Here is an 11557-nt window from a genome sequence, read left to right as displayed (position 1 = left end):
TTTTAAATGCCTTTAAATAGCTCAGGGAGGGAAATTATTTCCCTAAAATTAAGGCTACTGATTATTTCTCAGTATCTACCCGCAAGCTTCTCGTTGAAAGCCTGAAGAGCTACCATTCATACCGGTTTCTGCCCAGGTGCAACCTTCGGTAGGTTGATGGAAGGCTACTCTGAGTCAAGAGGTTGTGATACAGCAAAGCCGAGACAATACCTGGGCCGTGCTCATCATGGTTCTGACAGGCGAAGTGGAAATGATACCATGATTTTGCTCGTTGTGCACGTTGCTCAATTGATATATCAATTATGGTATCATTTTCACTTCGCCTGTGTGTGTGTGTAACAACACCGTCGGACATGAAAACAACAATACAAAATGTAACAACTGCACAACAAAATGGATTAAAAAAACATTTATTTTTTTGCAGGTGCCTTTGTCCTTTTATACACCGGTGGTGCAACAAGTTCTTTCTAACAATGACAGCAGGAGCAACCAACATTATCAAGTGGTCAAAACCATTCATCTTCAGGTTCAAAAAATGCAATCTGTTAATTATCACATCATATATAAAATGGACATATCTATTTAATACAGACTAGCTCATAACATTGCTAATCATTGAAAATGACAAATATTACGTAAAAGCAGTAGACAGTACTTTATTTTTTATTTTAATGAATTTATAAGTCGTAAAATCTAGTCTGAAGGACTCATAAACTGTTCTTTCTTCATTGTTATTCGGCACAGTAGTAGTAAGTGGTGTACTATGGGTATTCCCCAGTCCTGCTGTTAGAAGTTCTCATAGTGATGTATGAAATGTGTTTGGTCTCTCTTGTTCATCTGTTGGCAGGCCTTCTCTACGTTCTTAGTGAGACCAGGAGGACCACAGCTGAACACACCAATCTTACCCACCTAGAGAGAGAGCGAGAGCGAGAGAGAGACAGAGAGAGAGAGCGAGAGAGAGAGAGAGAGAGAGCGAGAGACAGAGAGAGAGAGAGAGAGAAAGAGAGACAGAGAGAGAGAGCGAGAGAGAGAGAGAGAGAGAGAGCGAGAGAGAGAGAGAGCGAGAGAGAGAGAGAGCGAGAGAGAGAGAGAGAGAGAGAGAGAGCGAGAGAGAGAGAGAGAGAGAGACAGAGAGCGAGAGAGAGAGAGCGAGAGACAGAGAGAGAGAGAGAGAAAGAGAGACAGAGAGAGAGAGCGAGAGAGAGAGAGAGCGAGAGAGAGAGAGAGCGAGAGACAGAGAGAGAGAGAGAGAAAGAGAGACAGAGAGAGAGAGCGAAAGAGAGAGAGAGAGAGAGAGAGAGAGAGAGAGAGAGAAAGAGAGACAATCAGTAATTCTGTAAGACCAGTTCCAATGTATGAGTATCTGTTTATCCTGGTAGATTGCTAACTGCAGAGGCTGTAATCGCTGCCAAAAGGTGCTTCAACAAGGTGCTTCAACAAAGTACTGAGTTAAAGGGTCTGAATACTCATGTAAATGTATTATTTTAATACATTTGCAAAAATGTCTAAAATCCTTTCTTTTGCTTTGTCATTATGGGGTATTGTGTGTAGATTGGATGAAGGGTGGAAAAAAACAATTTCATCCATTTCTGAATTAAGGCTTTAAACGTAAACAAAATATGGAAAAAGTGAGGTCTGAATATTTTCCAAATGCCCTGTATATAGTATACTCTTCTTCCAGAGAAGTTTGTGCTGTATTAGCTAATGTCTATGGACAAGGAATACTGATAGATACTATGATAACAGATGATAGCAATATAATAACCACTATAAAGTACAAACAGGTCTGGCGTCAGGTTTTACGCAACATGGCGCTGATGGATGTGTCTATGTAACTGACCTCAGAGTGCACCTCCTGTAATGAGCTGAAGGAGACAAAGGACACACACACACACATGAAGGAGACAAAGGACACACACACACACACATACATGCCACACACACACATACAAACACACATACGATGTTGTGTAGCAGTAACTAACCTCAGGGTGCACCTCTTGAAGAGAGCTGAAGAAGGAGGCAAATGGTGGACGACCAAAGTGGGTCACAGATTGCAGGCCGGTGAACAGGCTCCGATTCCACACCTTCTGGAAGTGACGCTCACACACATACTGACCAGACACATCAGGACATCCCACTTTAGTACCACATACTACATTTACTGTTGTTAAAAATGTACAGTCCTAAAATCCTCATGTCCTAACATTTTAAAGTCCTAAAGTCTTAAAGTCACAAAATCACCAAGTCCTAAAGTCTTAGTCACCAAGTCCTAAAGTCTTAAGGTCTTAAGGTCTTAAGGTCCTAAAGTGTAAGCTCTGCCCTCCTGGTACATAATAGAAGCTACAACTAAACCAGACAATGTATCTACACTGTTGTACTCTAATCCTGTGACATTTTCAAGCACTTCTAGGGCCAGTTTTCCAGACCCAGATTAAGCCTAGCCCTGGGTTGAGAATGTGGGTTTTTAATCTACGTCCAGGAAACCGTTTGTTGGTTGTTCTCACCAGCATGGTGGTTCGCAGGTCAAACTTCTCCGCCAGCTGTGTGATGTAGATGTGGACAGAGACCAGGCCCAGATTGTCCTGCTCCTCCACCTCCCGGATGATGTCAGACACCCACTCAAACTGACGCTGAGTCCGCGTCACCCAGATAAAGTATATCTGCAGACGGACAGGATATTCCCCCCGGGCAAAGCCAAAGGTTAGGCATAGGGATTCAGATTAGGTTAAGGACAAAAAGACAGGAGGTATATTTACTTTTATTCTGATACGGGACTGTGTAAATACTGTGTAAATACTGTACATGTAACCATATCTACATGTACATACTACCTCAATCAGCCTGACTAACCGGTGTCTGTATGTAGCCTCGCTACTTTTATAGCCTTGCTACTGTATACAGCCTGTCTTTTTACTGTTGTTTTATTTCTTTATTTACCTATTGTTCACCTAATACCTTTTTTTGCACTATTGGTTAGAGCCTGTAAGTAAGCATTTCACTGTAAGGTCTACACCTGTTGTATTCGGCGCATGTGACAAATACACTTTGATTTGGATCACTAGAAGAAGCAGAAGAAGAAGCAGAAGGAGAATAAGAAGCAGAAGCAGAAGAAGAAGAAGCAGAAGAAGAAGAAGAAGCAGAAGAAGAAGAAGCAGAAGAAGCAGAAGAAGCAGGAGAAGAAGAAGAAGAAGAAGCAGAAGAAGCAGAAGCAGAAGAAGGAGAAGAAGAAGCAGAAGAAGCAGAAGAAGCAGAAGAAGAAGAAGCAGAAGAAGCAGAAGCAGCAGAAGAAGAAGAAGGAGAAGAAGAAGCAGAAGAAGCAGAAGAAGAAGAAGCAGAAGAAGAAGAAGCAGAAGAAGAAGAAGCAGAAGAAGCAGAAGAAGAAGAAGCAGAAGAAGAAGAAGCAGAAGAAGAAGAAGCAGGAGAAGAAGAAGAAGAAGAAGCAGAAGAAGCAGAAGAAGAAGCAGGAGAAGAAGAAGAAGAAGAAGAAGAAGCAGAAGAAGAAGAAGAAGAAGCAGAAGAAGAAGAAGCAGCAGAAGAAGAAGAAGAAGAAGAAGAAGCAGAAGAAGCAGAAGAAGAAGAAGCAGAAGAAGAAGAAGAAGAAGAAGAAGAAGAAGCAGAAGAAGCAGAAGAAGAAGAAGCAGAAGAAGAAGAAGCAGAAGAAGCAGAAGAAGAAGAAGCAGAAGAAGAAGCAGAAGAAGCAGAAGAAGAAGAAGAAGAAGCAGCAGAAGAAGAAGAAGAAGAAGAAGAAGAAGCAGAAGAAGAAGCAGCAGAAGAAGAAGAAGAAGCAGAAGTAGAAGCAGAAGAAAAAGAAGCAGAAGCAGAAGCAGAAGCAGAAGAAGCAGAAGTAGAAGTAGAAGCAGAAGAAAAAGAAGCAGAAGTAGAAGTAGAAGCAGAAGAAGAAGAAGCAGAATTAGAAGAGAAAGAAGAAGAAGAAGCAGAAGAAGAAGAAGAAGAAGAAGCAGAAGTAGAAGTAGCAGAAGAAAAAGAGGCAGAAGTAGCAGAAGAAGAAGAAACAGACGAAGAAGAAGAAGAAGCAGAAGAAGACGCAGAAGAAGCAGAAGAAGAAGAAGAAGAAGAAGCAGACGAAGAAGAAGCAGAAGTAGAAGAAGAAGAAGAGAAAGAAGAAGAAGAAGCAGAAGAAGAAGCAGAAGAAGAAGAAGAAGAAGCAGAAGAAGAAGCAGAAGAAGAAGCAGAAGAAGAAGCAGAAGAAGAAGAAGAAGAAGAAGAGAAGAAGCAGAAGCAGAAGAAGCAGAAGAAGTAGAAGAAGCAGAAGAAGAAGCAGAAGAAGAAGAAGCAGAAGAAGAAGAAGCAGAAGAAGAAGCAGAAGAAGAAGCAGAAGAAGAAGCAGAAGAAGAAGAAGAAGAAGAAGAAGCAGAAGCAGAAGAAGCAGAAGAAGAAGAAGAAGAAGAAGCAGAAGAAGAAGCAGAAGAAGCAGAAGAAGCAGAAGAAGAAGCAGAAGAAGAAGCAGAAGAAGCAGAAGAAGAAGCAGAAGAAGAAGAAGAAGAAGAAGCAGAAGAAGAAGCAGAAGAAGCAGAAGAAGCAGGAGAAGAAGGAGAAGGTTCCTGACATTCTCATTTGTACAGCTTACTTTTTTACACTGTATCTTGAACTTGACCGAGGACTTGAACACCAGGTCCTTGAGGATGGAAGCGAAGGGGGTGACTCCAATCCCTCCTCCCACCAGGACTGACACCTCAAAATTTGTCCACTCCTGGTGGCCCTCCCCAAATGGCCCGTCCAGGTACAGCTGTGGAATGGGAGTACAAATATGTGATAGAGAAAGCATTGGAAAACAGCAATAATTACTCAACCATCCAACCAACCAGCCACATGCATGCATGTACACAGACACGCTTGCAGCAGACACGGATGGATGCACACACACAGACCCCCCCAACCTACACACAGACCCCCCCCCCCTACACATACACATCCTCCTTCCCTCGCTCCATGCCTCCCTCCTTCCCTCGCTCCATGCCTCCCTCCTTCCCTCCCTCCATGCCTCCCTCCATGCCTCCCTCCTTCCCTCCATGCCTCCCTCCTTCCCTCCCTCCATGCCTCCCTCCTTCCATGCCTCCCTCCATGCCTCCCTCCTTCCCTCCCTCCATGCCTCCCTCCTTCCCTCCCTCCATGCCTCCTCCTTCCCTCCCTCCATGCCTCCCTCCTTCCCTCCCTCCCTCCATCCCTCGCTCCATGCCTCCCTCCTTCCCTCCCTCCATGCCTCCCTCCATGCCTTCCCTCCTTCCCTCGCTCCATGCCTCCCTCCATGCCTCCCTCCATGCCTCTCTCCTCCCCTCCCTCTATGCCTCCCTCCTTCCCTCCCTCCCTCTATGCCTCCCTCCTTCCCTCCCTCCATGCCTTTGGATATGTTTGCAGTTGTTCCAGGTTGTTGGGGGCGTATGCCTCTCGGAGGTGGCTGGTCCAGGGGCCTATGGCGCGGATGTGAAGGCTGAGGGTCTCCTCATGTGGAGCTGACGTCAGGGTGAATGGGTGATACTCATCTGTGCCAAGCGCCAGACACGCCACCCTCACCCACTGGCCTGAGCGGTACACAAAGCCCTGGGGACGCTTGAACTCCAGGTATGTCACTTCTATGTTGGGGTGGGGAGGGGTTGAGAGGGAGAGAGAGAGAGAGACCCTATATAAGATATAAGATATAGAGAGAGGTTGAGCGACCAGTAGCACAAGGCAATAGCCAGAGTAGAGGGGAATATAAGGATAGAACTAGAATTAACACACAAAGAACTGGAATGGGAACTTATGCATTCATCCGCCCATCCATCCATCCATCCAATCCACCATCCATCCCTCCTTCCTCACTCCTTCCCTCCCTCCATCCCTCCCTTCTCCATCCCTCCCTTCCCCCCCCCCTGCCCCCTCCCACCCACCAACCAATGCACCCTTCCTTCCTCCCCTCCCACCCTCTATCCCAGTCCCTACCTGAGGGCAGCAGCGTAGCATTGACCACAGGGATCTCCACCTTCTTCCTGTTGAGGCTGATGAGTTTGTCCAGGAGGAAGAGCAGTCCCGGGGGGATCAGGTAGATGTGGAAACGAGGCTCCTGGAGCAGAGCAAAGCTGCCATGGATGACTGTCTGGTGGGACGAGACATGGCCAAGAGGATCATGTTTTAATCAACTAGAAACCAGGGGAGGAGACATGGCCAAGAGGATCATGTTTTAAATAAACTAGAAACCAGGGGATGAGACATGGCCAAGAGGATCATGTTTTTAATAAACTAGAAACCAGGGGATGAGACATGGCCAAGAGGATCATGTTTTTAATAAACTAGAAACCAGGGGATGAGACATGGCCAAGAGGATCATGTTTTAATCAACTAGAAACCAGGGGATGAGACATGGCCAAGGATCATGTTTTAATCAACTAGAAACCAGGGGATGAGACATGGCCAAGAGGATCATGTTTTAATAAACTAGAAACCAGGGGATGAGACATGGCCAAGAGGATCATGTTTTAATCAACTAGAAACCAGGGGATGAGACATGGCCAAGAGGATCATGTTTTTAATAAACTAGAAACCAGGGGATGAGACATGGCCAAGAGGATCATGTTTTAATCAACTAGAAACCAGGGGATGAGACATGGCCAAGAGGAAATATACTTCATGTTCTCCCTACAGGGACCAGCATTTACATTCAATCCAACCAAAATACATCCTACCGGCTGTATGTGTGTATTTTTAAAGTTATATAGCTTACAAACTTGATTGCTGACATGGAAAACATTTTGGGACTATATCAACAATGGAATAATGAAACAAAGAGCAAAAATATAGTTTTTGGGTGGAATTTAGTAGGTAATGAATGAGGGGAACACGGCTCCTTCACCTACTGACTAATTGACACTCTCCTAGACCACTTATCGAGTTCCAGGTCACGGAGGAGTCGAGGAGAGGACAGTCTTTTCGTGCAAATGAGATCCTCCCTGTGTTCACCGTGGTTCAACGTTATGGCAAGCCCCTTCGGTTAACCAGCAACTACTATAGTAATACTCATCTGTGTATGTTGTACAAGGTATACGTATATGAATATAATGTATCTCTGTGCTCACCAGAATGTAGACGACCACATAGAGGTAGTGTGTGAGCCAGAAACCCCGGAAGCTGATTCGTCGGAAGTACTGAGTGGCAAAGACGTACATAAACGCAAAGATGAAGAGAAGCAGGATGCCCGTTAATCCTGCAGTAACATTAGAGAGAGAGAGACACATGTGAGAGTAACGTTAGAGACACGTTAGAGACACGTTAGAGTAACATTAGAGAGAGAGACACGTTAGAGTAACGTTAGAGACACGTTAGAGTAACATTAGAGAGAGACACGTTAGAGTAACATTAGAGAGAGAGACACGTTAGAGTAACATTAGAGAGAGAGACACGTTAGAGTAACGTTAGAGACACGTTAGAGTAACATTAGAGAGAGACATGTTAGAGTAACGTTAGAGAGAGACACGTTAGAGTAACATTAGAGAGAGAGACACGTTAGAGTAACGTTAGAGAGATGTTAGAGATACGTTAGAGTAACATTAGAGAGAGACACGTTAGAGTAACATTAGAGAGAGAGACACGTTAGAGAGACACGTTAGAGTAACATTAGAGAGAGACACGATAGAGAGAGAGAGACACGTTAGAGTAACAGAGAGAGAGACACATTAGAGTAACATTAGAGAGAGAGACACGTTAGAGAGAGACACGTTAGAGTAACATTAGTAACAAGAGAGACACGTTAGAGTAACGTTAGAGACACGTTAGAGAGACACGTTAGAGTAACATTAGAGAGAGACACGTTAGAGAGAGAGAGACACGTTAGAGTAACGTTAGAGAGAGACACGTTAGTGTAACGTTAGAGAGAGAGACACGTTAGAGAGAGACACATTAGTGTAACGTTAGAGAGAGATAGACACATTAGAGTAACAGAGAGAGAGACACGTTAGAGAGAGACACGTTAGAGAGAGACACATTAGAGTAACAGAGAGAGAGACACGTTAGAGAGAGACACGTTAGAGAGAGACACATTAGAGTAACAGAGAGAGAGACACGTTAGAGAGAGACGTTAGAGTAACAGAGAGAGAAATATTAGAGTAACAGAGAGAGAGACACATTAGAGTAACAGAGAGAGAGACACGTTAGAGAGAGACACGTTAGAGTAACATTAGAGAGAGAGACACAGAGAGAGACACGTTAGAGAGAGACACGTACAAGTATTGAGCTACTGTAATATTCAGCAATAACATAAAGTAGCTCTTTATCGTCTATATTCTGGGACTAAAGCAAACCCAGCGGGCAAAACTGGTTGCATTGGCGTCATTATAACTAGAAACGGGTTGAAATGACATAATTATGACATCAACTAGTTTTGCCCAGTTTTGACCGGTGAGAATGGGTTTGTATTCTGTCCTACCTGGAACACTCTGAAAGAACCACCACGACCATTTCATCGGCATCTCAGACCTGCAAATGGTCAAAACAGAGTAAATAGTCAACACAGTAAATAGTCAACACAGTAAATAGTCAACACATAGTAAATAGTCAACACATAGTAAATAGTCAACACAGTAAATAGTCAACACAGTAAATAGTCAACACATAGTAAATAGTCAACACATAGTAAATAGTCAACACAGTAAATAGTCAACACAGTAAATAGTCAACACATAGTAAATAGTCAACACATAGTAAATAGTCAACACAGTAAATAGTCAACACAGTAAATAGTCAACACATAGTAAATAGTCAACACATAGTAAATAGTCAACACACAGTAAATAGTCAACATAGTAAATAGTCAACAAATAGTAAATAGTCAACACATAGTAAATAGTCAACACAGTAAATAGTCAACACAGTAAATAGTCAACATAGTAAATACTCAACACATAGTAAATAGTCAACACAGTAAATAGTCAACACAGTAAATAGTCAACATAGTAAATACTCAACACATAGTAAATAGTCAACACAGTAAATAGTCAACACAGTAAATAGTCAGCATAGTAAATACTCAACACATAGTAAATAGTCAACACAGTAAATAGTCAACATAGTAAATACTCAACATAGTAAATAGTCAACACAGTAAAGTCAACACAGTAAATAGTCAACACAGTAAATAGTCAACACAGTAAATAGTCAACACAGTAAATAGTAAATAGTCAACACAGTAAATAGTCAACATAGTAAATAGTCAACAGTAAATAGTCAACACAGTAAATAGTCAACACATAGTAAATAGTCAACACAGTAAATAGTCAACACAGTAAATAGTCAACACAGTAAATACTCAACACAGTAAATAGTCAACACAGTAAATACTCAACACAGTAAATAGTCAACACAGTAAATAGTCAACATAGTAAATAGTCAGCATAGTAAATACTCAACACATAGTAAATAGTCAACACAGTAAATAGTCAACATAGTAAATACTCAACATAGTAAATAGTCAACACAGTAAAGTCAACACAGTAAATAGTCAACACAGTAAATAGTCAACATAGTAAATACTCAACACATAGTAAATAGTCAACACAGTAAATAGTCAACACAGTAAATAGTCAACACAGTAAATAGTCAACACAGTAAATAGTCAACACAGTAAATAGTCAACACAGTAAATAGTCAACACAGTAAATAGTCAACACAGTAAATAGTCAACACAGTAAATAGTCAACACAGTAAATAGTCAACACAGTAAATAGTCAACACAGTAAATAGTCAACACAGTAAATAGTCAACACAGTAAATACTCAACACAGTAAATAGTCAACACAGTAAATACTCAACACAGTAAATACTCAACACAGTAAATAGTCAACACAGTAAATAGTCAACACAGTAAATAGTCAACACAGTAAATAGTCAACACAGTAAATACTCAACACAGTAAATAGTCAACACAGTAAATACTCAACACAGTAAATACTCAACACAGTAAATACTCAACACAGTAAATAGTCAACATAGTAAATACTCAACACATAGTAAATAGTCAACACAGTAAATAGTCAACACAGTAAATAGTCAACACAGTAAATAGTCAACACAGTAAATAGTCAACACAGTAAATAGTCAACACATAGTAAATAGTCAACACAGTAAATAGTCAACACAGTAAATACTCAACACATAGTAAATAGTCAACACAGTAAATAGTCAACACAGTAAATACTCAACACAGTAAATACTCAACACAGTAAATACTCAACACAGAGCAATTCAGATAAAAGAGTACGTATGTAAAGAGGTACGCATGTGAAAATGGAGAGAGAATCCCCCCAAAATATTCCCCAAAAATCCTGAAGAATGAAGAAGAATCCAGAATAATGCCATTACCCATTGTTGACTAGGACCTTGGGGAACAGACAGACCAGGATGCTGAGGTCACTGACTGAGAACACGTAGACATTAACCACATGACCCAGAGAATGGACAACTAAAGAGGAGAGGAGGAGAAGAAGGGGTTCATTCAGGAGCAAAACATAACATGAACTGGAAAAACATTGTAAATGTGATACTACAATGAGATGTGGAAAAACTAGGATTCATAAATGTAGGAGTTCCCAAAAGTGAAATGATTTAGACAAAAAATATAAATCATTTTTAGGATTTTTACATTGGTAAGTGACTTTTTTTTCCAATTCCGCCCAGTCAACCCCTCCTTTAGTGTTGATACCCTAAGAAGTGTCAACCTCTGACGTCTGACCTCTGACCTGTGAGTAAGAGGGCGGACATGGCCATGAAGCGATGGAAGTCTATAGCGGCGTCGAAGGGGATGTATCGGTTGAGGAAGGTCTCTCGTCCCAGGGTGATGAGGTTACGGCACACCGTCAGCAGCATGTAGGGGTACAGGAAGGAGATGGCCGCCGCCGAACCACGCGACACCAAGATACCCACCACCGACGTCTCCGGCACGCCCGTGGAGTATGCCTGCAAACCATAGTCTAAACACGCAGCTAGGGGTTTGTTTCTGTTATTCCACAGGCTTTACCTGAATCCCAAATAAGACCCTTCAGCCCCTCCGTATTCTCTAGGGCACTACCGTAGATCTGAAGAGATTGGATAAGTGTAATCAAAATGGCAACAAAAAAAGTCAGCCAAACAGAAGGGTAAGTTTAAGTCATCACCATATTGCTTAAACATATCCCATTCTGTTAGATCTACAGGAAGGATTAGGGCCAGGGCTTGATTTGGGATTCAGGGTATATACAAGGCTGACAGAAGACCTTTCTACTCAGATACAGTATAGCTATTGTAATGTAATGGAAAATGTACCTAAGCATTCATAAGATGCTTTTTGTGGGGCAATGGAGTTAAAATTGCATGAGTAATCAACAAAATTATGAAAATCTTATTAAGTTAAGCATTTGTGTCAACTAAACAGTCGTCTCTCGTGATCGCCTTAGCTGATTTGGTTCTGGGCATTGAGATAAAAAAAAAAACTCCCAGCCTTCTTCTTCTTCTTGGCACAGTTTACTCCCAGCCTGGTCTCAGATCTGTTTGTACTGTCTTGACAACAAGCATAGGTGTTGGCGAGACATCA

General features: G+C 42.1%; 1 protein-coding gene across 1 annotated transcript in view; it reads right to left on the bottom strand.

The window, feature by feature from the left end:
* Window positions 1-403: 403 nt before the first annotated feature.
* duox (dual oxidase) overlaps window positions 404-11557 on the bottom strand; it is a 39773-nt gene continuing 28619 nt past the window's right edge. The window contains exons 22-31 of the mRNA XM_042324170.1: window positions 10728-10958; window positions 10351-10450; window positions 8420-8469; window positions 7074-7201; window positions 5944-6097; window positions 5362-5594; window positions 4592-4750; window positions 2508-2663; window positions 1986-2114; window positions 404-909 (exon numbers count right to left, since the gene is read on the bottom strand). Of these exons, the coding sequence (XP_042180104.1) occupies window positions 787-909; window positions 1986-2114; window positions 2508-2663; window positions 4592-4750; window positions 5362-5594; window positions 5944-6097; window positions 7074-7201; window positions 8420-8469; window positions 10351-10450; window positions 10728-10958 (1463 nt within the window). The 3' untranslated portion in view covers window positions 404-786. The remainder of the gene's footprint in view (window positions 910-1985; window positions 2115-2507; window positions 2664-4591; window positions 4751-5361; window positions 5595-5943; window positions 6098-7073; window positions 7202-8419; window positions 8470-10350; window positions 10451-10727; window positions 10959-11557) is intronic.

This window comes from Oncorhynchus tshawytscha, linkage group LG01, assembly GCF_018296145.1.
Source record: "Oncorhynchus tshawytscha isolate Ot180627B linkage group LG01, Otsh_v2.0, whole genome shotgun sequence".
In the NCBI taxonomy this organism is placed as follows: domain Eukaryota; kingdom Metazoa; phylum Chordata; class Actinopteri; order Salmoniformes; family Salmonidae; genus Oncorhynchus; species Oncorhynchus tshawytscha.
Note: the sequence above shows the minus strand (reverse complement) of the source record. Positions and strands in the feature narration are given on the sequence as shown.